Raw genomic sequence first — 27836 nt, forward strand, 5'->3', positions numbered from 1 at the left:
ATAAAGCCTACATCATCAATCTCTGTATCTATTTGTAGTCATTTTGAGAATATATACCGTCACTTGTTCGTCAGTGCAATCCTCGAAGTCAATATTATCCTACACATATGAACATTCATCATAACAAAAAATAAATATATAGAATTATTCATATAATAAAGAATTATCTATATAATAAAAAATAATATGAATCATGTAATGATGTGCAAGATATTTGAAGTTAATTCTTACCTTGATGTGAGAGACTAGAGCATCACGGTCTCAAGGGGCGATATGCTTAAAACTTTTGATGGCCCATGAAAAATAATTTCACATATACAAACTGATCTCATTTGTGACTATACTAGCCTTTGTACCAACCGGATGATCTCGAAATATCTATACTTTCGGCTTTTTATTGTGCGTATGCACATATTTCTCCAAAATGAGGCCGTTATTAGGACCACACACTGCGCATCGCTGCTGTGTTCCTGCATATGAAAATTATGAAATGAACATATATCATCTATATGAAAATTCATGAAATAAACATATGCATATAACAAAAAAAATGTACATAATTTATAAATTGATAGAGATGTATATGTAGAGGGATGATACTGCGGTACCATGACCTCCGATTGGACAGGCTCTGGCTGAGCACTAGTCTGCTCTATGGACTCGGATAGCTGAGTCTCATCTAAATTCTCTGACTTATTATGCAAAATACTAAAGCTGAGTCTCATGTTATGATTTTTTTAAAAAATTAAAAATATTTTTTTAATTTTTTATTAAAATATTAAAAAATTATGAGCAACGGCAATAGCGATGATAATGTCCATCGCTAATAATTTTTTAATAATTTAATTAAAAAAATTAAAATTATTAGCAATGATTTTTGTTGCTAACAGTCCCTAATTACCGTTATTAGCGACGATGGATTTATCATCGCTAATAGCAGTAATTAGCGGTGAGGTTATTTTCGTCGAATTTTTAACAACGGTAAAATGACTATTAGCGACGGCAATTAACCGTCGCTAGTAGTCTATTTTTTTGTCGTATTTTTCAAATAAGAAAGACTATCACAAAGTGGTAGATAGATAAATAGGACTGGAACTAGGTTTGGGCCAGTGGCCAGTCCGACTTCGGGTTGGGCTTTGGGCTAGATCGAAATAATTTAGATAGAATTTGGGCCTAATTATAGAGATATTTTATCTTTCGAGTCGGGCTTAGGTATATACCTTTGGCTTGGTCCGAACCCGAGCCCTAATTAGCTTAATAATCGACGAACTCCCTGAATCCTCACGCCCCTTCTTCGGACTCCGAGTGGACTGAGTCCCTAATCTCTCTCTCCCTCAAGTTCCAATCTCATCTCTCATGGTGGTGGCCGGCGGTCCCTCGGGGCCAGCAGCCATAGGGTCGGGGCATCAACGATGAGAATTTGGTCTTCGAGATGAGTCATAAGGTGGAGGCCATCTTGAGCTTCGACCAAATGGGGATCTACAATGATCTCCCCTAGGAGGTCTATGCCTATGACTTTAAGAAACCCTCCGCCATTCAGTAGCAGGTGCCAAGGGGGTGTGTGTGGCATGGCATGGAGAAGTTGCAAGCACAGCATGCTCGGGGGGAGGGAGGGTGTGGCATGGAGAAGTTCCGGGCACCACAGGGGCAGTGGAGGGGAGGAACTGAGGGTGGAGAAGCCACAAGTACTAGGTGTTGGACAAGGGTGGAGCAGCCATAGGCACAAGGAGGAGGGGGATCGAGGAAAAGAGCTATGGCTAGAAGGAGGCAGAGGAGCCGTGGATGGCACCGGAGGCAAGGGGTGGGTGTGGAGAAGCTACGAGCAGAGGGAGGTAGAGGAGCCACGAAAGGATTTGCTGAAATTTGGAGGTTAAGACTTAGTCTTTTTTTTTTATTATTTTTTAAGAGAGGAAAGATTGGTGGATGCCCATGCTCAGCCTGAGGGCCTGGAGGATTTGTTGTCCTTCATTTCTTAGAAGAGAGCTGGCGTGGACCGTGTGGCTGATCAAATTGGGCTAGCCCAATGGGATTTGGATCGGACTTGGATCTGAGTTTTTTCAAAAATTTTCGAATCTAAATCCAGCTTGAAGTCCGAAAAAAATTTTAGACTAGACTCGGATAGGGGCACGGTCCAGCCTAGCTCGGCCCTCTTCCAGCTTTATAGGCAGCCAACTAATCTAATGGACTTTATATTGCCACAAATATCTAGTCCCGCCTTCTGTCCTAGTCCTTACTATTCTCAAACGGTTTATTAATTAATGACTGTTGAGATCCTAATCAAATCGGTTATAGATAAATTGAGAGCATTAAATGATTTATTAAATGTGGTCTAAACTGTAGCTCTTAGAGATCACTTCTCCTCTATCATGGTGTCAGGCAATTGGCAAACAATGTCACCTTCACTTTATCCAAAAAAAAATATTAATATTAATTTTTTTTTTGGCAATGATTTGATAATTGCAAACTTTTTTAGAAGGAAAGCCGTTTGGAGTCTAAATGGTGCTAATTTTGTGATTAAGAATTAGCATTTTATGTTTACAAAAAAATATTAGCCATAAATACATCAAAAACTAATAAAAATGATATATTACTAATACATTAATAAATATATATATATATTTCTAAAATAATATATTGATATATTAATAAAATTATATTTATTATAAATTAATGAAAATATTTTTTGAATAAAATAAATATTTTATAAATTAATAAAATATATTATTTTTTAAATAATTATATATTTTTTAAATAAAAAATATATCCTGCGTATTGGGTGGGTCATAAGCTAGTTAAATGGATAGTCAAACCAAAAGATAACTTTCCCTCTAAATAATGATATATTTTTTAAATAAAAAATATATCCTATGCATCACGTGGGTAATAAACTAGTTAAATGGATGGTCCGGAGATAACTTTTCCTTTATTAAGGATGTGTTTGGTTAGCCATTAATTTTTTTTTTTAATTTTTAAAAAATAAAAATCAAAAAATAATATTTGATAGCACCTTAAAAAATAAAAAATCAAAATTAAAAAAATTAAAATAATTATTTTATATGCAAAATAAAATTTTTTTGCTTTCTAAAATTTATTTTTCTATTTTTTTTTATTTTTTATATCTAAAACGTCAAATCAAAAAGTAAAGAGTCCGAACCCTTCTCTCGTCGAGCTCTTCACCTCTCCACCTCCTTTTTCCTCTCTTTCCGAATCTTTCTCTCTCGTCAAGCTCTTTATCTATCGTCTCCAAACATTGTTTTTTACTTTATAGCACATAGTTAACAAACATACTTTTTATTTTTTTACTTTTACTCAATAATAAAAATTAAAAAATAAAAATATTTTTTAAAAATTAAAAATTAAAAAAATAAAAAGTGTCACTAAACACAACACATGACTTAAATTTGGTGGGGCTCTTGACTATAGCTAAACTTAAGTGCCGTCAAACCGGGAGTTGGGAAGTAACTTTCCTTTTTTTCTTTATATCGCACGCACTCGAGTTAAATATTGTTTGGAGGTAAGTTTTCCGTTATTAAATAACATGCGACTTAAATTTCGTGTATGGCTAAGTAATCTTCGTTGCTTTATTTCGAAAGGAAGAAAAGATATTTTTTCCTGTTTCCTGGTTGTTCGAGTGTTTTCTAATTAATATATCGTGCCCTTTCACCTAAAAATACAATTAGAAAGCTTGGGACGTAAAATTTGGACGTAGTCATTGGAGAGAGCCCAAACAAACACGGATAACCGGACAGCCACCGTTGAGACAATAAATACAAAGCAGCGTCTCTTCTCCGGCGTAGCTGAAATCTCCCTTCCCCAGCCGGCAGTCCGCTTTGGCTACCTTCACTCACCGTGGCGGTGACCAGATACAATCCATGCAGCAAGACAGGAGGCATGGAGGACGTGATAGCATCGAGAACGATCAGAAAAACCATAATATGGATGCCAGTATGATACCACAAATCCATGCATTGTTATCTCATCTATATCCTTTTCAAGGTTCTACTGATTGATTATAGCAATCATTGGTACAGATTTTGGAGGAGAAGAAGTGAAGGGTAGCAGTGGTTTCGACAGCTTATGGTTCGCCAAGGATCAGAGCAAGAGATGGGGGGAGTTTTTCTTTCTTGCATGGACCCCGTTCTGGGTCTTCCTCATCCTAGGGATCATAGTTCCATTCAAGCTCTACGAGGTAAGCAGTATTCCTTTTTTTCTTTCCATGGTTATGGTGGCACCTTCCACCAGGTATTGTGATGGTGTCCGTCGAGAACATGTTGGAGAGCTGAAAAGTAGTTAATGGTGGAGACATTGGATGAAAGATGAATCACACCGCCTGCTCTTAACATAGCTTTGCATCTCTAAAGGTGGTGGGTCGTAATTCATGCCGTGTACAGGATCTTTCCCGCTTCTCTTTAGAACCATGATGCACAAGTACAAGCCTGGAAACTGGAGTAATGGCACAAATGCACCTAGGATTCTTGGGTCAATATAAGAAACTTTACCATCTTATCAACCAGTTAAACATTCCCTCGCATTAGTAACTTTTACATAATCACGGGTGCATTTAACTTCAATACTTATCAACTCAACAAGCTAGCACCTTATCTTATAGGTACGTAACATACATGCATGCAACTCCCATGCTTCTTAACTCTTGATCATATATTTCTGGTTGTGATGTTTGTTTTCCGCAAAGCAGGAAGTCTCTCTCCCTCTGTAGGGTGGATGTCTGGCCAGACCATGCGATGCAATGAAAAGAAAAAAAAATAAAATAAAAAATAATCAAATACATGGATTAGTCAAAAAAAGGCTCGCCTCCATAGGGCATGCAAACTTCACTATGAGAAAAAAAAATATTACAAGAAAAGATCTCTCTCAACCCTCATACACCTAATTTCTCTCTCATATGAAGTTTTTCTCACGAAAACTCTTTCTCTAAGAAGACTCCTCTGAACCCCTGAAGCAACCGATGTCCGCTATCAGGAGCCTCCCTGCTCCTTCTCCTCACAACACCGCACGTCTCTCTCTCTTCCATGGGTATTCATAGGTTTTCATGGGCTCTTCTCTGATCAACGCCGCACCAAGCCACCACACAGGCTCCTGTTCACCAAACATGGGCCTTTTATAGGCTAAAAAATCAATTAGAACCTTATTAAGGCTCCTAATGACACCCAAACTAAGCTCCAGAACCGTCGAATCAACACCGGGAGCTCCCCATGCCGTTGGATCGTGCATCGATCCATAGAACAGTCCGTGGACTACGAGAAAGGCGTGGGAAATGCCCACGCGGTCCACGCGGTTGGCTGTGCACCGCCCGATCCATAGTGGATCGGGCAACGGGCTCCTAAGGGCATGCATGGGCCTGGGCAGCTCCTGGGCCTAGCCCCGCCCCATGCGCTCGGGCCTGGGCTGGCCCGCGCGCTTGCGCACCTGGGTCTGGGCCGCGCCTCGTGTGCCCAAGCCTGGGCCACGTGCTGGGCCGCGCCCTGCGTGCTTGACACGCATGCTGCCGCGCCTGGACCACACACCGCCATGTGCGGCAATGCCGCTGCCACTCTGCCAGCCCACCGCTGGCCGCCGGCAATCTTCCCACCGCTCTAGATTTCGTACCGATTTTTCTCGCGCATATCTCGACCATTCGGACTCCGTTTGGGATGATCTTGGACTCATTGGACTCTGTTTTTCATCGCGGACCTCACTGTGAACTCAATATGGACCGAATCTCAAGGCATCAAATTCTAACACTCTCTATCTCAACTCGACATTCGGCCTCCTCCTAACTCTGAGAGCTTCTGGATCTTCTCGCCTCCATGTCCTGAGACAATCGTCTGCTGATTATGGATGGACAAACATGAGAGTCGAGCCAGACCACTCGATCCTATCTCCATCGTATGCTGTGCTCCTCCTGATCTAAGACCTACTCGGGGTATCATCCTACGGCAATAGGAATCTCACCTTGCGATATCGCCTCTCATCCTCCCGAATCTCCTGTCTCGTGCCCGATCCACCTCCACCTAGAGCTTCACCTCACTTTGGGCTCCTCCTAGCTCCGAAGCTCCACCTCGTACTGGGCTCCCCATCAGGTAATAATGTTCTCTTGTCCTCTTCTTTCTCTCCAGAACAATCCTATCGTCGTGTAGCACCTTCAGGATTCTTCTACGAGCTACTGTCTTGTAGCCTCTCGAATCCAGTCTGCTCAGTGAGATAAGATTTCATCTGAAATTGGATATATATCGGACGTCTCCTAATCTCCTTACTGCACCATCATGTGTCCTCTAGCTGACCGTCATAATGCCTTTGATCGCACAGTATGATCCATCCGGTAGATAAACAGCACCCTCACTGTTCTTCAAGGAGTCAAACTGCTTCTCTCTACAACATACATGATAGGTACATATAGAATCTAAGATCCACTGCTGGAAAGAAGTAGATACCTCGTCAGATATCTCAAAGACATCTCCCTCTGAATTGCTACTGGTCGTCGCTACAGCAGCCATCCTCCGATCTTTGAGTTGAAAGTAGTCTCTGGCTAGATGCCCCAACTCATCACATTAGTAACATCTGATTTTGCTCAAGTCCCTCTTGGACTTGGACCGCCCTCATTGCGATCTTCTGTCACTCCGTCTACCGCCTTCTGCTCCTCTAGAAACCATCAAAGCTGAGCTATCGCCGCCTGAACTCGAAGCTGGGTTCTCCCCCCTGAGAATCTCGTTCTAGAGTATCACCGTGGTGATCTCGTCCATCTTGATGGTGCTCTTTCCCACTAGAAGAGCAGTCACCAAGAACTCGTATGAAGGGGAAGCGACGCTAGCAAAACCAGCGCTCTGGTTTCTCCTCAACTTCTCACCAATGCTGAGGAGGTCAGTGAGGATCTTCTGAAAGTGGCTGAGATACTCCTGCACACTGTCCCTTAGTCATCCACAGCTGGTAGAACTGCCTCCAGAGGAAAAGAGTGTTAGTGAGAGATTTCGTCATATACAACTCCTCGAGCTTCGACCACAGCACCGTCAGAGAAGTCTCGCTAAGCATATGGATCACCACTTCATCTGCTAGATACATGCGGATGGTACTCACTGTCTGCATCTGGAGCCGTCTCCAATTTTGCACTTCCATGGTGGTCGGCTTCTCCTCGCACAAGAGAGCATAGATCAACTCTTGATGGATGAGCACGTCCTTCATCCCTGCTTGTCACAAGAAGAAATTGCTCTTTCCATCAAACTTGTTGATCTCCATCTTGATTGATCATGTCTTCTCTATCTTCAGTCTTGCTCACTACTGCTGCAATCTGCATCTTTGTACCATCTTGCTCTGATACCACTTGTAGGGTGAATTTTTGACCAGGACACCACCTCCCAGGACCTTTCCGGTATCGTACAATGCAGTAGGAAGAAAAAAATAAAATAAAAAATAATTAAATACATAGATCAGCCAAAAAAGGGCTCGCCTCCATGGGGCATGCAAATTTTACTATGAGAGAAGAAATATTACAAGAGGAGATCTCACCCTCAACCCTCGTACACCCAATTTCTTCCAAATAAAAAGTTATCCTTCACAAAAGCTCTCTCTTTAGGAAGATCCTCTGAACCCCTGAAGCGATCGCTGTCCGCTGTCCAGGAGCCTCTCAGCTTCTTCTCCTCACAGCGCCGCACGTCTCTCTCTCTCTCCCACAGGTATTCATATGTTTTCGTGGGCTCTTCTCGGACCAACGCCGCACCAAACCATCACACAGGCTCCTGTTCACCAAATAGGGTCATTTATAGGCTAAAAAACCAATTAGAATCTTATTAGGACTCCTAATGACACCCAAACTAAGCTCCTGAACCGTCGGATCAATATCGAAAGCTCCCCACGCCGTTGGATCGCACATCGATCCACAGAACAGTCTGTGGAACGCAAGAAATGCGTGGGAAATGCCCATGCAGTCTATGCGGTCAGTTGTGCACTGTCCGATCCACGATGGACCGAGCAACGAGCTCCCAGGGGCGCGCATGGGCCCTAGGCTGCGCCCGCATGCCTGGGCCTGGCTCGTGCCCCGTGCAACAGGGCCTGGGCTGCGCACCTAGGCCTAGGCTGCACATTACGCGCCCGACCCGCATGCTGCCTGCCTGGACTGTGCACGATAGCACCGCGCCCGCTCCGCCGGCCCGCCATCGGCGGTCCTCCGCCGCTCAAAATTTCATACCGACTTCTCTCGCGCATATATCGACCATCCGAACTCCGTTTGGGGTGATCTTGGACTCATTGGACTCCATTTTTCATCGCAGATCTCGCTGTGGGTTCAATATAGACTGAATCTCGAGGCATCAAATCTTAACACCCTCTCCCTCTCTTGTGCACATTTGTGCTCGTAGATTAAGAATAATTAATCTTTGTTATCCGTATGATTAAATTCTCAACTTATCCATATAACTAATTTCTCAATTCTCAAATAATATAATTTTTGACATCTACATATATATTTCTATCCTACCACCACGACAATCTTGTTTATGAACTTGTGAACAAATGTAGCAAATCTGCACCGTCAAGACCAACCAATCATGATTTCCTTTTGTAGAAAGTTAAAAAAGGCTAGTGGCACGTTGTATCAATTTTTGGGTCCCAGTGTACTCAAAAATCGCCTCAGCAATCCAATGTAATATGATCAAGCTAAAATATTTGCGGTTTATACTTTTACAAAACAGTGATTAATCGTATAACTGGATAGCAGTTTTTTTTGAAAAATACGGGAATGAGTTATGTGCTCTTTTCGGAACAGAGGAGGGCGTCCTCCGGTAGTCCATCTTAGCCATATACATCTTTGTTGATGTAGAATACTTCTAGTATGTGTCACCTTAACGATTAGACGGTTGAAGTTTTCTTGTCATTAATAAATATGATGTGAGTGCCACCATCTCAAGCACGAACAAAAATCATACGGCACAGGCATTAGAGAAGAAAATATTTAACGGACTTCTTATTTTACCAAACTTCCTTTGATACCCATCTTAAAGTACAAATCCAAAACCAAAAGTCACGAACTTCTCCTACTAATATGGTCATCAACCCCATGATTCACAAAATAAAAAATAAAAAAAAATCATGTATCATAACCTCTTTTTTTCTCATTTCAAAAGTATGCTTCTTATTGATAATATACTATACAACCAAATGAAATACATCGAGTAAATTAATCATTTAGTAAGCTAATATACATATTTAGTTAGATTAATATATAGTTTTTTACAACATCATGTTCACTGGTACACGAATAGAGTATATGGCTAGATAATACATACTTAGCAAATTAATCATCTAACAACCCAATATATCCATAATTTTGAAGAAAATAATACATAACTTCTAAATATCATATTCATTAATATATACTATATGGTCAAAGGATAGATACAAATCAATTTCTTGATATATACTATAAATTTTTTGATACATACTTAATAGTGATTTAATATATATTTCTAGGTAAATTAATACATAATTTCTAGAACATATTTTTTATGTCAAGATATACGTTGGATTACTACTACGTATAGCCAAAAAAAGCTTGTAGTATGTATCAAGAAGTCAACAAATATATATATTATCGGCTATGTAGTGGATATTGATGAATATGATATTTTCAAAAATTGAGTAACAATTTATTTGAAAATATATATTGGAGTGCTAGATAACTAATTTGTTAAGCATGTGTTACTTAGCCATCACTGCAACAGAATAGGGTATTAATGACGCAAAAAATTTATCGCTAATACTAGATTTTTGTTGGTAATAGTTATTAGTGATGAAATTATCATCGTTGATATTTCGTCACAAATAATAGTATCGTTGATAATTTTTTATGATGAAAAAAAAATTATTGCCAATAATAGATATTATCGATCAAAAATTCTCGTCATTAAAAAATTTTTTTTTGAAAACTATTCACGATGAAAAATTTTCATCGTAAAAAAAATAATTTACGATAAATTATTATATCACTAATAAAAATAATTTAAAAATTATTTATGGTGAAATACTTTCATCGTTATTAATTTTATTAAAAATTTTTATAAAATTTAGATTTATAAAAAAATATTAGCGACGTAAAAGTTTCATCGCAAATACAACAATTAACGATGAAAATTTTCATCACAAGCAATTATTTGCAATGAAACTATTTTTATCACTAATAATTTAATATAAAATTTTAATATTTTTAAATTTATTAAAAAAATTATTTACGATCAATTATTTTCGTCGCTGATAGATTTTTTGGCGACCAAAATTTCATTGGAAATAATTTTGCCGCTATAAATTTACACATAATTTTTTTAAAATAATTTATGAATATATATTTTTAATTTATATTTATATATTTTTTATTTATAATTTATAAAATAAAGATAAAAAATTTACACAATAAATTTATAAATAAATTTTATCATTTTATTATATTAAATTAAAATTATAAGAGATCTAAAATAAAAATAAAAAGTAACATAAATAGGTCGTCAAGTGTCGGCATCTGCAGAAGGAGAATGGGCTGAGAAGGAGAGTGTTCGAAAAAGCTCGGACCGATCTATTGCTACCTCATCAGTGGCATCATCCACTCCATCTGCATCATTCGCTCCATCATCTGGATCTAGAGCAGCTGATACTTGTCGACGCGTACAGCCAACTCATCAGCTCGCTGCTCAGTCCACTGTCGATCCTCAGTAGTCTGCCTCTACATCTCTGCCAGTCGAGCATCGTAAGCAGTATGGATAACAGCCCTAAATGAGTGTGAGGATGAGGGAGCACTGATCCCATGTCCTAAACCTCTAACATAATGGGGTCTCGTACTAAGCACCTAATCACAGATCTCATCATCTGTGGATACAATCAAGTCCTCAGGGATAGGCTGGGATCTGATATCTATCATACGATATTGAAAATTAAAATTATAGCTATTTTAATTTCACACTAAAAATCAAACTGTGAATAAAAAAAATAATTAAAAAAATTTATAAAAAGCTCCTAGCTCTCCGTCGTCCACTTCCCTGACCGTCACTAGTGGGTTCGCTGGTAGATATCGATCATACCAGAAAGCTCGTCACTCTCTGCATCTCTTTGCAATTTGAGAACAATTAATTAAAATTTTTTTAAATAATTAGAGAGTTAAAATATACTAATTAGAAATTACTTACTATCTGCTTCATATGACGAGCAAATGACCTCGAACCCCCACAATGCGACACGATCTATCTGTCCGATTTGCGATATTCTGAGCACATCATCTTTGTATAATTAGTAGTCAAATTAGTAGGTAACAAACTGAATTTAAGAATAAATGATTTAATTATTAAACTCTAAAAAAAGTTTGAATATGTAATCTGATATGCCGGATCTTCGTAATGTCGGCATACGAGAGCCCAATCATCCATAGTAATGCTGTCATATGGCCGCTACCGCATTGCCTCCACTCCATTATCCTGCATCACATGATACCAGTGCTGATGAATGTGGTGGTGATACTCCTTGAAATGCAAGTATAAATGAGCATCCACAGCTCGCCGCATGCGATCCTCCTCAAAATCAACAATATCAAATACACCCTGCCAATAACAAATATTAAAAGAATATCATGCTAATTAAATATTCATAGTATAATTTATTTTACCTGTAACTGGGTATAGAAAATCTCTTTCTGAGTTCGTATAATGTGACGTCAATCGAAAAGCATCACGAAGGCATAGCTACGGTATATGGTGCCTAGCTCGATCTGCCACGACTCGCACCATCCCCTAATGGGCCTGGTGTAGCCGGGTGGTATCTCAATACGGAGACGCTGCCTCGGGTGCTCACATCTCCAATACTCTACAGTGAGATTCTTTGATGGACCTCGCCCTTGCCTCACCATCGGTGGAGACTGGTCTGAAATAATAATAAATAAAATATTAATATGATAGCTATCTAAATAAAAAAATCAAATTTTATTATATACAAAGTATAATAATGCCACTTGGATCCACCTCATTCGGACCTGTCTTACTAGGACCTGCCAGTGCAAGACCTTCTGACGACTCTGCTGGTGCGGCAGTGGAAATGGGTGAAGGCGCCTCAATCTCAGGAGTAGGCTGCGAACATGAACGTCATCATCTATCTCCTAGTGCCATACCTATAATTATTTATATATAAATGAATATAATATTAAATAATAATAGTAAAAAATAAATTATATTCTAATGAATAGAATTATATTACATACCATTATTACAAGAGAAGATTCAACAAAGAATATAGATCTACTCATCAATATTTGTATCTTTCTCGATGTGTAGGTCCTCCTCCGAATCACAATAATTGACTAATATATCATCTTCTATCTCATCATTATTTATGAACTAATCGTCGCCCCCTGATTCATCAAGATTAAATACAAAATCAGTTTCAACTTCGTTGGACGGCAGATCAACCCTATTGAAAGGAGCTGTTATAAATTCTTTATTAATAAGAAGCTCGGCTAATGTTTGTTCTTCCTCTTGAAAAGCTTTCTCTTCATGTAAATCTGAATTTTCATCCATCTTTAGTCGGGTTGGTATGTCATATACGACTCTAGGTGTTATTCTTTATACGACATGCCAATTACCTCGATACTTTAGATCCTTCAAATATATTGCTTGTTTCGCTTGAGTTGCTAATATATACAGCTCATTCTGGTACTATGTTCGTGCAAAGTTTATACGGATAAAGTGTAGATCGATATGAATATCGATTTTTTTATTGCTAATATCCCACCATTCACACTGAAATAAGAATACAGAATTATTGAACCCATACTTCAATTCTATGAAATCTATCAGTACACTATAATATTCAATCTCTTCTTCTCCTTTATATCCTATCATAGCAATCTCACTATTCTAGATCCATAGTTGTATCTCAAGCTCCTTTATATGAAATCTGATTCCTCCAATGATACAGGATGCATAGTGATTAACCCTTCGATTAGAGCCACATGCTAAATCATAAAACTCATAAGTCGTATCCTTTTTTTTATTAAAATACTTATATTTCATCTAACAACAGACACGAAAGTCATTAACAATAAAAAAATTTTCAATGGTATTCATTCGAATCGGATCCCGACCTGGATTTCGGACCGAATTTCAATCCAGATTTTAGAACAAATTCCGATCCAGATCTAGACACAGATTATTTTATACAAAATAGCACATATTAAAGAATACAGACTGAACAATAATACAGAAAATCTCTTTCTACCAATTTAATGAAGTAAAAATGCATGATCCTATCTATTTCAAATCATTACTAACAGATGTGGTCCTATCTCTTTCAGAAAAGTAATAATCTTATTATTATTATTAGTCGATATTTTATTTCATTATTGTGAAAATTTTGGCAGTATCTCCCCATAGTTCTCCAAATATATAATGTAAATATGGTGCCTACACACCCTGTCCACTATATATCCGGAGAACAGTGGATAGATAATTACGAACTACCACATAATAAAATAAAATATTAACTATTAATAATAATAAAATTATTATTTTTAAAAAAAATTCGAATATGGGACATCCAAGAGTCAATATCGATCAAGATCGACTCTTGAATGAGAATCTACGACTCAATACAATTTAACTACTATCTCTGAACATATATTTAGAGATAGATTTCTAATTTATCAAAAAAGAGTAACTCTGCATTGAAATTTTTTCATCAAAAATTTCAATAGAGTTTTTTCTAAAATAAAAATATTTTTTATACTTAATTATATAAGTAAAAGCATACAAAATAGCATACAAAATAATTAAATTGTAATAAACAAAAGCAACGTGCATTGTGCTAGTGGAACAATAAAAAATTTATAAATTTCAGCAGTAACATTAAAAAATTTATGCAATAAATATAAAATAAACTATAAGTAGTTGAGCATGCAAAATAATATTAATGCAAAATAATAACACGAAATCCAATCCTGCATTGAATATCCTCCGCTCCCTCTCCCTCATCTTCCAAATTTATCAAAAGCAGCATCGTGGAGGCAGTCCCACAAATAGGGCTGAAAGTGGGTCAGGCTGCTAGGAGACCCATCAGGCTGGTCCAAAGCCCATCGGGCTGGGCTTCGGACTCGACCCCAAACCATTCAGGCCGGGCTCTAGCCAAAAAAATAGGACTTGTTTGGCCATCGAGCTGGGCTCAGGCAGACATTTGGCCCGACTCAGAGCCGATCCGATTGGGTTCGGATCAATTAATCTCCCTCTCCCTCGACCCCAACCCAATCTACATTTTAACTTTTATATATATAATAAATAATTTTTTATTTTTTAAAAAATATTTTTTATCTAAAAATATTTTTTTCTAAATATTTTTCCCTAAACATTTTTTTCCTAATAATTATTTTTCTCCTAAATATATTTTATCCTAAATATTTTTTTCTAAAAATTATTTTTTTCCTAAACATCATCCACCCGCAGCCTGACCCATCCCCTGCGGTGCCGTCGTCGTTACCCACCCTCCGCTCCCCGCACTCGACCCCCATGACCGTGGCACCGATGCCATCACCCACCTCGCACCGCCCGAGCTCAGCCCTCGTGACCCCCGCTCCCGCGGCACCGACACCGTCACCCACCCCGAGCCACCCGAACTCGACCCTCGCGACCCCCGCTCCCACAGCGCCGTCGCCATCACCCACCCCCCACCGCCCGAACTCAGCCCCCGTGACCCTTGCTCCCGCGGTGCCGGCGCCATCACCCACCCTACACCGTCTGGACTCGACCCCCACGACCCCTGCTCCCGCGATGCCGCCACCATCACCCACCCACACGCCGTCCGGACTCGGCCCCAGCGATCCTCGCTCTCGTGGTGCTGCCACTGTCACTCAACCCCCACGACCCACCCCCCACGGTGCCGCCGCCCTCTCCAACCCCTTGCGACCCCTGCAGCCGCGGTGCCACTACCCTCACCCACCCGCACCCCCTCTATCGGTTCCCCCCGCCACCCTCACCGACCCCCTGCGACCCCTGTGCCTGCAGCACCGCCGCCCTCACCCACCCCCCGCGATGGTTAAAGAGAGGGAGAGGGAAACACCCTTAGCTCCGATGGATGGCAACGGAGGCGGCGGAGTATCCAACGAAAGTGATGATGGAAGCCGACGACGGTGGAAGCCCATGGTAGAAGCCCGCGATGGTGGATCCCCGCAATGGTGAAAGCCCGCATCAGACGGCAATGGAGACGCGGTTGTCGGTGGGAAGAGAGTGGGGGGAGAGCTCGGAGAGGGAGAGGGTTTCGCGGGGGAGAGGGAGAGGGGGAGAGCTCGGAAGGGATGCGACATCGACTTGACCTGTAATAAATGAACAACTATTAACGACGAAAATTTTCGTCACTAATACACTTATTCATGATGGAAAAAAAATTTCGTCGTTAATAAGGCCCACTAAAAATTTTTCACTAAAAAAATTTTTCTTCTAAAAAAATTTTGCCCAAAAAATTCATGAAATAAATTATTGAAAATAAAAATAAAAATATGTGTCATTAATAAGGGTATTAGCGATAAAAATATGGTTTCCATCACTAATAAATACCATCCAAAAAAAAATATTTTTTTCCTCTAACAATTTTTTCTTTAAAAAAATAAAAAAATTATTTTTAAAATGGTTTTGCGGATGAAAATATTTTTTATCACTAATAAAATTTTTTTTACATTAACAATTTTTTTATAAAAAATAATTAAAATAATATTTTTAAAACATGATTGTTGATGAAAAATAAATTTACATTGTTAATAAGTTTTTCTAAAAAATTAAAAAAAATAATTTAAAGACTATTTATGATGAAAATTTTATTTACGTCACTAATAATTAAAATAAAATTTTAAATTTTTTCAGTCTAAAAAAATCTTCTCAATAATAATTTCATAAAAAAATAAATTTTAGATTTTTTCCATCAAAAAAATTTTTCATCCAAAAAATTTAATAAAAAAATGACATTAAAAAAATATTCATGATAAAAAATAAAATTAATTTTCTTTAATCTAAAAAATTTTTGGTCTAAAAAGCTTTTCAAAATAATTTCATTAAAAAAATTATTTTTTTATTAATCAAAAAATTTATATAAATAGTTAATTTATGAATTTTCTTCAAAAAAGATTTTTTTAAAAAAAATTACATAAAAAATATAATTATGATGAAAAGTTTAATTTACGTCGTCAATAATTGTTATAAGAACAACTTTTCGACTACTGCAATGGAATGGGCACTATAGAAGATCGATAGCTTTGAGATTTTCGATCTCCAAGGAGCTCATCTTCTTATTGAAATCTTCATTTCGGAAGTCAGAGTATGAGAATATCGTGGTGATTCTGAGATCACGAGAGAAATCCATCAAGATTGAGATTTGAAAGATAGGATAGGGATAGAAAATTAGAGGTCCAGAAGCTCATATATTGTATGTAAGGATCGAGCTTGAGAAATTTAAGAGAAATTATGGGAGCATCAAAGAGTACTTAATCAGAATCAAAGCAGACCTGCGAGTAGTATAAGTTGTGTTATAGAGCACAAGCTCATATTTATACTTTGCATTGCTAGAAAGATGAGTACTCGTATTGTTTGTCTTCTCATAATTGGAACGTCTACAGAGATACATTTGAGCATCGATCGATGTGGAAAGCATAGTACCTTTCGAGATCATGAAAGTCATGCTAGAATGCGTTGCTTAACTATATGATTTCTGTATAAAAGTGACAGCGATGAACAGTGACAGCGATGAACAGATGAATTTTACATCGCAAATAAACATATAGTTCATTTCATTTAAAAAAATCTATTCATTTTACTCCGTGAATATCATCCACTTTCATATGATTTTTTCATACAAAAAATTCGATCTGGATCATAACTCACATTTGCTTTTTTATCATGTAAAAAGATAAAAAATGTATATAACTGCTACAAAAAATAGATGCAGTTGCCTTTCACAAAATCAAAAATTTAAATTTTATGATTTTTTAATTTTTAATTTTTAAAATATTGATAATAAAAATATTTTTATCATAAATAATTAAGTATTTATGACGTAAATTTTTTTCATCATCAATACTAATTATTTATGATGAAAAAATTTTATCGTAAATAATAAATAATTTTTAATTTTTTTAATTTTTAATTTTTTTAAATATTGACGATGAAAATATTTTCATCGTAAATAATTAGGTATTGACAACAAAAAATTTTTTCATCGAAACACTTGATTATTTACATGAAAAATTTTTATCGTAAATAATAAGTAATTTTTAATTTTTTTTAATTTTTAATTTTTTTAAATATTAACGATGAAAATATTTTCATCGTAAATAATTAAGTATTTATGATGAAATTTAATTATTTATAATAAAAAATTTTATCATAAATAATCAATAATTTTTAAATTTATAAATTAACTTATTGACGATGAAAATTTTTTTTTATCATAAATATTTAATTATTTATGATGAAAATATTTTCATCGCTAATATTTAAAAATTTAAAATTAAAATAAATAACATATTATTTATGATGAAAATATTCATTGTAAATAATAAGTATTTAAGATGAAAATTTTTTTTCTTCGCTGATACTTAACTATTTGCAACGAAAAACTATTTTAATCGTAAATAGTAAATTATTTACGATGAATATTTTTTTCATTGTAAATAGTATTATTGGCAATGAAAATATTTTCGTCGTAAATAATTCCATCGCAAAAGGATTGTTTTCTTGTAGTGTGTGTACTATATACCCACGAATTTTTTATTCTAAAAGTTGTATCAACTTAGCTAGAGGTGTGTATAGATTTAATGATTAATTTGCTTGATGTGTATTATCTGATTATATAATATATATGATAAAAAAATATTTTAAAAATGAGAAAGAAAGAGGATACCATGCTTTTTTAAATGATGGAACTGATAGAAGAAGTTTTTGACTTTTTAGGTTTCTGCTTTAAAATAGGTATGGAAAAAAAATATGGCAAATCAAAATCCCACCCCATATTTTCTTTTCTCTGGTGCTTGCCCCATATGATTTTTGTTCTATGTTTAGGGTAGCAAAATAACAAAAGGGAGTTTACAGAACCATAGCATAAGTTTATTCCACTAAAAGTGGAATGTAATTATACACGTGGATCCTCTTATACTCCCGCATGTTATAAGTTCCTATATTGTGGTCTGTTTTTGATATTTGGTGCGGATGTCCTCCCGAATGCGGGATATCCTCCCTAATTCTGCAGTGAAAGCGTAAGATATCATCTTACACGCGGATTCGGCCTGTTTCTTAAAAAGCGTTATCTTTAAGCAAAAGAATGATCTTATCTGGGATAAGATAGCCAGGCATGTCATCTAGGATTTCTAATCTGTACAACAAGTCATTCCAATCCACCCCAACTTGATTACAAAGGAGACGGGGGAAAAGAAAAGGCGACCCTCCAGACAACGGATCCTCCATCATGCATCAAGGTTCATGTCCCATTAATCTGTGACGTTCATTTCCCATGCATTAAGACCGGCTCCATTAATTGGAGACGTGCGTTGATCTTCCTCCTCCTTATTCATCCACGTGGATGAATAAATGCTAGTTTCATTTAACTTAGAGGCATATCAACTCGGCCCAAAGCAAAGAGGGTTGCCATGCATAATCGCGCGACTACATGATTATCAGAGAAGGGCAGCAAAACAGTGAAAAATATCTGACCTGTATCTTTATATCACTAGAAATAAAACTAAGGTAGATGGCTAGCGAAGATTGGACGATATATTTGCAAACTATTAGTTACTAGAGCACATTTAAAAATATATCATTAAGTTGTTTCAGAAATCTTGGCAAATAACCCATCAAAAGGAGACTGATATTTAAACCGTATCAATTTGCATTAGCCAACATAAAAGAGCTAGCAATATTTGACTGCATGGCTAGCTTCCCCTTGTTTTGGAAAAAGATATACACGGCTCATGGATCTTGTAAATTTTACACGAAGCCCGAGTACTGCAGCATGATTAATTACCTACAGATGACACCTGAAGAGAACTTTCTACCTAGCACCGTACTTTGATTGCAAGCGACAATCCTTGCTTGGACCCTCATCAGTTGCACTCGATCTGCTTGCCGTCCCCTATTTTGTGAAGATAAAAAGCTAGCATGTGCAAATTAATAAGTTTTTGTTTTTGTTTTTGCCTGAAGCTATATAGTTTCTTAATTGCAATCTGCTGCTAGCTTGAAGTTTTTCTCTGATCGCAGAGCTTTGCTGAACTGGAATATTTACTTGTGGGACTAATGTCGGCACTTCCTTATTTGTTGATTCCCATTAAACTCGTTGGAGATGTAAGCCCCCTACTTCTTGCTTTATTTCTTCAAAAACATGTTTTTTTTTTTTTTTTAAATGAAACTTAAACCAAGGATCATGTAGGATATTATCAGGATAAGTAGTTTCCATAAATCCTCAAAGCTCAGAATGCACAGCTTTTCAGCTTTCTGCCAAACAATAAAAATCACATCATGAATTGCTAGTCAATAAGAAGATTTCTAGAGACTACCCTGAAGGAAGATCTCTACAAAATGATGGAACGTATCAGGAAATTCACAAGCAGATTAGTAAACAAAAAGATGTTTTAATTGCATTTTTATATGACTTGATATTCAGGTGTCATTTAAATCCAACGCATGCATCTGACTGCAGGTTCCAATGCTGGACCTGACTTGTCCTTGCATGGGATGAAACTTGCCTGCTCATAAATAGAGGATGCATGTAGACCTTTTTTCCCTAAATTAAAAGAAGAAAAAACGAAAAGGTAGAGCTAGCACGCGGCTCTTAATCTACAAATATGTATGAGCATGAGAATATATCCAAAGAAAAGATAAATGCAGGAAATTAATGTATCTTTCACAGGGAAACAATATTTTGGTTGTTATCATCTAAATAATGTTCGGCCATTAGTTTATTTATCTTGCCTATGCTAATTCTAGACTTTGAAACCTCTAGAATTATTTGGTTACAAAAGAAAATTCTAAAATTATCTTAAATCCATGCTAATTATTAGAGGGGCTATAGATAATCAACATGCCCATGACAATTACTTTGCTTGTGGTGAATTAAAATTCTGATTCATGGTTTTTCTTTTTATGAGCAAATTTATGGTTTCCCTGTAGGCCGACAAAGGCAGGTGTTGGAAGGATCGTTACTGGGTGAAGGTAACTTCTTCTTCTTCTTCTTCTTCTTCTTCCTTCGTTTCATGTCAAAATACATTTCTGGCTTGAAGATATTGAGTGCTCTAGTTTGTGTTGGGAATACGTAAAATAATTACACAACATAAACTCCACTTACTTGGTTGACATTCCTCTCGCTACTTGGGAGAATTAAGGACTCGCATGCTGCTTTAATTTTTCCAGATAAGAGAGGGAGTTCCTCCTACACAACAACCCAAATGTAGATGGGATTTGAACCATGTCGTTGGATGACACCCACAAGTCACATGACCTTTTCAATAAAGAAATTTTATAAACACTCGTTACTGGGTCTATCTTCTGTCGTATATCTAATGAGACATGGAAAAGAACATCAATCTAGGATTTGAATTATATTTATATATTTATATATTAAATATTTGTAAAGGTATCTTGCATTTATATGTGTGTGTCTATCCATTCAGAGAATAATTTCAATCATTTTAATTTTAGATCGCTAATTTCTAAACAGTATTAGATGATAGAATACATATATAACAATATATATATATATATATATATATATATATATATATATATATATATATATATATATATATATATATATAATGGAATACATACAAAATAAATATTTTATGAGAATGTATAGATAATATCAATTTTATATAGATAGTCATGTAGAGTATATACTCAAAAAATCCTATATTTTTAATTCATCGATATTTTAAGTTTTGGATGATAGTTTAGGACTATTAATGGGTTTGGCCCGTGTGAGCGGCCCGAGAACCTAACTGGGTCACGCAGTCAAGCTCACATTTTATGGTGACGGGTGAGATCGGAACTGGAAACTGATTTATCCAAGGCAAATTCTGTGCACCACGGGTGGTGTAGAAAATTCGATGTAAAGTGTACTATCTTATCCGATTAGTCTACATAGTCATCACTTTCCAACGCACATTTACTATTTTATTTAAAAATTTTGTATGACGAAAATATTCATATACTTTGATAAAATTATGATATCCTATGTCCGTATTATGATATCCTGCATCTAAAAAGTCATAATTTTTATCAGCAAGATGTTATAATATAATGCAAGATGTCATAATATGCACATGATATCATTATTTTTTTCAAAAAATAAAGATATTTTTGTCATTCAAAATTTTCAAACGAAAAAGTAAAGCTGCTAGCATTAAATGTGCATTGAAAAGTGGTTGGACAAAAATACTCCTTCCATATTATAATATATTGGGTCATATTATGACATCCTGAGCTATAATATGCCACAGAATGTCATAATTTTTCTCAAACAACAAAAATATTTTCGTCATATAAAATTTTTAAATAAAAAAATCAACCTGCATGCATTAAATACTCATTAAAAAGTGGTGACTACATGGATCAATCGGATAAGATGGTGCATGCGCTCTACGCAAGGTATTCTACACTGCCCATGGTGCACGAAAAATTTCTCATTTATCCAGCAACTAAGGAGAGACAATGTCGACCTCCAAGAAGTGTATGCGTGTGATGAACTAATATAACGTCTCTCGACTGATGGAAGGACTTTTTTTATTTTTTTGATGAAATGGGAGGTAGAGCCACCCATATTTTATTATCATATAAGAGTAGTTACAACTGGGGGAGTGAAGCTGAGAAAGCTTAGGAACATGTCCAAGCAGAGAACTGGGAGGAGTGATTACAAGCTTCCAGGAAAGATGGTTAAAGGATTACATACAGACGTGAGTATTGCTGCGAAAGCTATCAGGTTTTCAGCTGAAACTACTATAGATATGTCAGAGGTGGTAACAGAGTTCCAGATTATTTTATAGAGATGTTGAAGTTGAGGCAGAGCAGACATTGGATTCAAGATTGGTTTATGATCTTCAAGAACTTCCTCTACCCTGTGAAGCATGATTCTTGCTGACAGTATTCACTTCAACTCAGTTTCCAACAGAGTTTGCAGACCTGTTGTAATGTGAGTGATGGTATCGAATTTCTGTTTGGAAATGTGATCAGTCCAAGATAAAACGAGATGTGCCGCTTGTTTGGCCACAAATTTTGGTAAATAGGCATGGAATTGAAAGTAGCATTTGTTGCGTTCCTTCCATAAGGTCCATTGAGTCGTGACTACCAGGATGTCCAAACCTTCGAGAGACTGCACAATCTTATCCGCACGCCATGAGTTCCAAAGCAAGAACTGATCATGTGGCAGATCACAAACCTGAAAATTTTTCAGCAGAATGGACCAGACTGACCGAGTAAATGGGCATTGTAACATGAGATGGGCTACCGTTTCCAAATGTGAGCCACATTAGGAGCAATTTTCAGTGCCTTTCCATCTCTTCTTGATTAGATTGGCCTTTGTTTGTATTTTGTCATGGAAACAGAGATATGAAGAATATTTGACCTTCTGTGGCACTCTGATGGAAGGACGGTTGAGGCATTGGGGAAGTGGTCATGGTCCTGACTCCTGATCACTTTGACATACATGGAGGGGAGCAAATTGTGGAGTTTATCAGCCTTATTCCCTTTACAAGAATGGCAGATAAAGATCAATATATTGGTAATTACTCTTTCCTGCGTGATCGCCGGATAGATGATGCTTCCAGGGGTGAGCAAAAACTGAACCTGAACCAATCAAACTAGTGAAACCGAACCAAACTGCAAGTTTGGTTTGGTTTAAAATTTTATTCGGTTTGGTTTGATTGGTTTTTGACATATAAAAAATAGGTTTGGATTGGTTCAGGTTTGTTAGTAAATAAAACCGTTCTCAAACTGAAACGAATCGGCTTTAATAGAACGACATCATTTTAATTAGGATGTTATTTATGTTGAAGTATTAATATATTAAAAAATAATTCTGAATTTATAGAATTGTTTATCAATTTGATTTTATGTTAATTAGCCTTAAACCCTAAGTAACTTACTGGATTGTTTATTTTTTTTGTAATGTGTTGGAGATCTTTATCTTAATCTTTAACGATGGTATTTCTTTAAAAATTTTATTTTATTGAGTGACAATATCTCATGTCAATTTAAATCATTTTACTTGATAAATTCTCTTAGTGATACTCTTATGTAAAAAAGAAACAAGTCTTCATGAATCACAAAATAATAATAATAATAATAATAATAATAATAATAATATAAACCGATAAATCAAACCAATTCAGACCATTTAAATCATGTTGGTTTGGTTTGGTTTCAATCTTCTATTAATCCGGTTTAGTTTTTAGAAATGTTAACCATTTAAGACTGGTTCGGCTTAGGTTTGAGCATAAAACCAATCCAAACCGGATCATGCTCACCCCTAGATGTTTTTATAGAGGTTTTTGTGTACTTGAGTCTATTGCGACTTATTGTGTTATCTTTTTTCTGATCATCGCTGGTATAAACCAGTGTTGTTTGATGCTAATCCCAATTAATTTAGTCAGGAAGAACTTACATTCGTGGCTATTGCATTCTTTGCTATAATCAATCCACAGTTCATTTCTGTTATGCAGCTCTTTTCTGGTTTCTTTCATCTTTTCCCTTGTTCTTCTTCCTTCTGTAATTCTTCTCCCTTTAATAAGTTCCATTAGGTACAATGTGCCTTTTGATTCCTCGAAAAATACACAGCTCATGAGCTACATTTAGAATGTTAAAGATTGAGCTTGCTCCATCTCAAGTTCCTTCTTCAGTTGTTCATGCAGCCCCAACAAATCGATCAATAACATTGTTTCTGAATAATGTGCCAATTTTTTATTCAATATAGGCGTTTTGTTGGTGCATTTGCTTCATGAATCAATTAGGATGCTCCTATTGGTCTCCACAATCACAATGAGCTGTGCATAGGAGCTCCTAAATGTAACTCACCATGTACCTCGTTCTGTGATAACAACAAGACATGATTGGAGAGTATGCATGCACATGTACAATTCGTTGGTGGGAAGAAGAAGACAAAAATTATGAAATGCTTGAATAATCTTAATATAGATTTTCTGGCCTAGACTGTACTGCTATTGTCCAATGCCCTTTCAGCTGATCTTTGTACCTTACAATTGTTTAACTTATGAGTTGAAAAAGGTGAGTTTAATTGTTCAGTTCTTTGACCTTATATACAAACTCGACTTCGATGTGTTGCAGGGAAATCTTTGGATTATGATATTCAGTTTTGTAGGTAACTACTTCTTGACTCACTATTTCTTCACGGTACTTGGAGCATCTTATACCTTTCCGTCATGGACGATGAACAATGTAAGACACGAGACACTCACAGAAAGATCATGTTTCATTATTTTATCTTGTACGTAATGCCCTGAGCATAACTTTATTAAAAAAAAAAGTGATCAACTGGCCTCGATGGTATATAAAAATATGATTATTTTTCACTTTTCCATTTTATATTCATGAAATACATGCAAATATTATCCATTTAATGAAGCTAAAAATGTTCAATAACCAAATAATACTTCATTCTATTCTGTATGGGATTCTTTGCACTTAAATGTTTTGTTCCCATTTTCCAATATTCTTTTGGAGTAACAGAGTTCAATACTAGTGATGGTGCAACAGATTTAGTATCTTGACTTCGTGGTAGAAATTTATCTGTAATAGATAAAAGATTGTGCAAATATGAATTTGTGAACCCTTCATGCTGTAAGCATGTGGAAGCAAGAGGTGCTACCCTTGAGACCAGTGGGAAATGCATCTTTCATAACCAATCAATTTGGTGGTCGCTGGTGAGTTATATTTAATCGTCCCAGAAATTGAGGTGTAATAGTGTGTTAACCACCTGATGCTAAGAGTCTGATTTATGCATCGATAGCCAAGATGGAAAAGGATATACCTCTCCAAGAAAGAGGTATAAAATGGAAAACTATCTTTAATTTGGTTTTATTTTATATGAGTGCAACATATAGCTAGCATTTGGAGGGAGAAAAGGCTGACGGATTTCCTTGCGGTTCTTTTCTATAAAGATCTCTGACTTGAATTAAACTTCTGTGACAGGATACAGATTGATGAAATATTCTTCAGTAACATTACGTAAAATCTAATGAAAATTTTTATCTCTATGTTACCCTGTAGAAGGATGAAGAGTAAACCTCATCTTATCAAGTTTGTCATAAGTTTGGTTTCGCTCTGTCACAGAATGGATTTCCTAAAGTAACGTAAATTTTCCTCAGACTTGACTCAGTAAATACTGGACCATAGTTGGAAGGACTTACATAAGCACATAAAAAACCATATCAAAACTTATACAAATGACACCAAGCTTTGTCCATTTGAGGTTAGCCTCCTTGGTTGCAGGGTGTTCTGAAGTACCCCATATCAAAATACCCTTAAGCTGTAAAGATTGGCTAAACAAAAGCTAGACATTTCCTAGGACACTGCCTTCCCCACCATTGAGACTTGTACCTAATTAGAAAGCTGGTCAAGATTGAGCTTGATATAGCTACATGTTGAAGTTTCTAATAGTTCAGGAAAGAAACATAATATGGTTTTGTTTTGACTTAAAATCAAACACAAGAAAAATTAAAATAAAGTAACATGTAATTTTGTTATGAATATTTAATTTAGTTTCTGAATTTTATTCTAATATCTTCTGTGTCATTGGAAACCAAAGAACCTTCTTTTTTGTTTTTTTGTTCATGTTGATATTCTAGATAAATAAGATAGTATATGCAAAATTTGTTTCATTATTTTCTAGGGTAATGATGTGCATTCCTTTTATTATTCTGTAGGTACCGCATGCCACGTTCCTTCTTGCTCATTGTTGTTTCATATTATACCACACTGTGTCTAATATGACATTACGGAGGGTCCGCCAGTACACTGCTTGCTTACCGTACACGAGTCGAGTGGGCACCGAAGCTGCATGGATTTTACTCTTTGGCTATTTCATAGCATACTTGGAAACTTTAGCCATTTCAAATGTACGTGGTAACATAATCATCTAAGTTCCTTTGAGTCTGTCTTTCTTTATTATTTCAAAATTTTATTCTTTTCTATAATTTTCAGATTATAATGCTTATAGAAAGTCTTGTTGCCCAAAAAAAGTTTTTGAAAGTCTTGCATTTAAAATATTCTTTTTAATAAAAATAGTCAGGATGTGTATATGTGATGTAACCAATTAACATGCAAAGGTTGTGAATTTTCAGATATATATATTTGAGAGCAAGAATATTTCAGATATTAACTTGATGATTGGGCAATTTTGGTATAACTTTATACTTAAGAACTGCGTGCTTTTTAGGGCCTTTTCATTTTTGCTTAATCTTCAGCCACCAGTCTGGTTCCTGTGTAAATATTTAAGCCAGAGGTTTTCAACATTTAGATACCTAGTATTTTTGTAAGATACATGCCATGTAAGTTTTTCAAACAAATTTATGAATGGTGTATTTCTGAGGAATTTTGTTTTCATATATGTAATGAAGAGTTTGAAAGTGATTAGGAGGTGGACTCCTCTCCTTTGGGGAAGGATTACCTTTGAAAATTTATGGTAGTTTTAACTTATAATATTAGAAATTGAGATTTTTAATAGCACAAACTGTTTGCTTAAAATTAAGAGCAAGCAAATTAAGCAGAGCATGAAGGGAGGGAGGTGTGGGCGACCAATTTACACAGGATCCTCAACTTTCTTGGACTCTTTCCTAAAGTGGTAGATGGGCTGCTATACCAGGAATTCCAGGATTTTGCTGGTTGAAACAGATTGTATTTTCTATATAGGTTCTCAGGTGGTTGTGGTTACTAGTAGTGCTTGGTGATTTGGAGACCAAGGAACCATCATTTAGATGCAAAACTTTGTTCTGGACAGCCATGTTGGAAGGATTACTAACACATAATAACTTTCTTCAAAAAGGTGTAAATATGGACAAAAAACTATGTGCTGTGTGAGATAGAGGAGCTGACTAAGACTGATGTTAACTTTGACATCATTGAAGGATGTGCTAATAGCTTCAAAACAACCTACTCTTAATAGAAAAGTAAAAAATTAGAGCACTTTTTCCTTCTGTTATGGTTGGGCCTAAAATTATTGAATCTGCAATATTTGACAAAAACTTAGCTAATCTGGATGGATTTCATGCGATTGTGATCTTCATCCAGATGTATTTTTGCTATATGTGTTCATTTTGCTTTTTTCGTTTGAATGCTGACTAGCTTAGTAACATATCATCAAAGTTTTTCCGTTAGAGTAGAATTGTTGAGAATTTCTACTACACTCAAATTCAACAATTAGATTTCCAAGGTCTATTACTGTAACATCCCGGCCCAGGATCAAGCCCAAAATCCAAACAAAAAAAAAAAAAAAAAAAAAAACAGAGCGGAAGGAGACTCCCGAAGGGAGCCTTCTTCCTCGATGAATCCCGGATGGAAGGGGAGTCCTAGGATCACCCGAGCCCTAGGGACCCCTATAAATAAGCCTCTCCCTCTCTCAAGACCCTCCACCGGTGATCTTCGAGCCCGATTCCTCTCCTTTTCTCCGTAGAAGCCGCGGCAACCTCTTCTCGTGTTCGTCGGAAATTGAAGGTCGAAGAGGTCACCGGAGTTCAGGTAAGGGTTCAATCTTTCTTCCTCTCCCTCTTCCCTTTCTTCCCATGTTTTTAAACTCCTCGCCGGCCTTCAGGATCGTCGGAAAATCCTTGAAAATAGTGAATC

At 36.3% G+C, this 27836-nt stretch overlaps 1 protein-coding gene across 1 annotated transcript in view; it reads left to right on the forward strand.

Moving 5' to 3' along the window:
- The first annotated feature begins 1568 nt into the window (after nt 1–1568).
- Nucleotides 1569–27836, forward strand: part of LOC105043283 (cycloeucalenol cycloisomerase-like) — a 30967-nt gene continuing 4699 nt past the window's right edge. Inside the window, exons 1-6 of the mRNA XM_073256055.1 lie at nt 1569–1869; nt 4032–4189; nt 19248–19331; nt 20157–20198; nt 24324–24434; nt 25922–26113. Of these exons, the coding sequence (XP_073112156.1) occupies nt 1569–1869; nt 4032–4189; nt 19248–19331; nt 20157–20198; nt 24324–24434; nt 25922–26113 (888 nt within the window). The remainder of the gene's footprint in view (nt 1870–4031; nt 4190–19247; nt 19332–20156; nt 20199–24323; nt 24435–25921; nt 26114–27836) is intronic.

The sequence above is a fragment of the Elaeis guineensis genome, chromosome 4 (assembly GCF_000442705.2).
Source record: "Elaeis guineensis isolate ETL-2024a chromosome 4, EG11, whole genome shotgun sequence".
NCBI classification, from domain to species: domain Eukaryota; kingdom Viridiplantae; phylum Streptophyta; class Magnoliopsida; order Arecales; family Arecaceae; genus Elaeis; species Elaeis guineensis.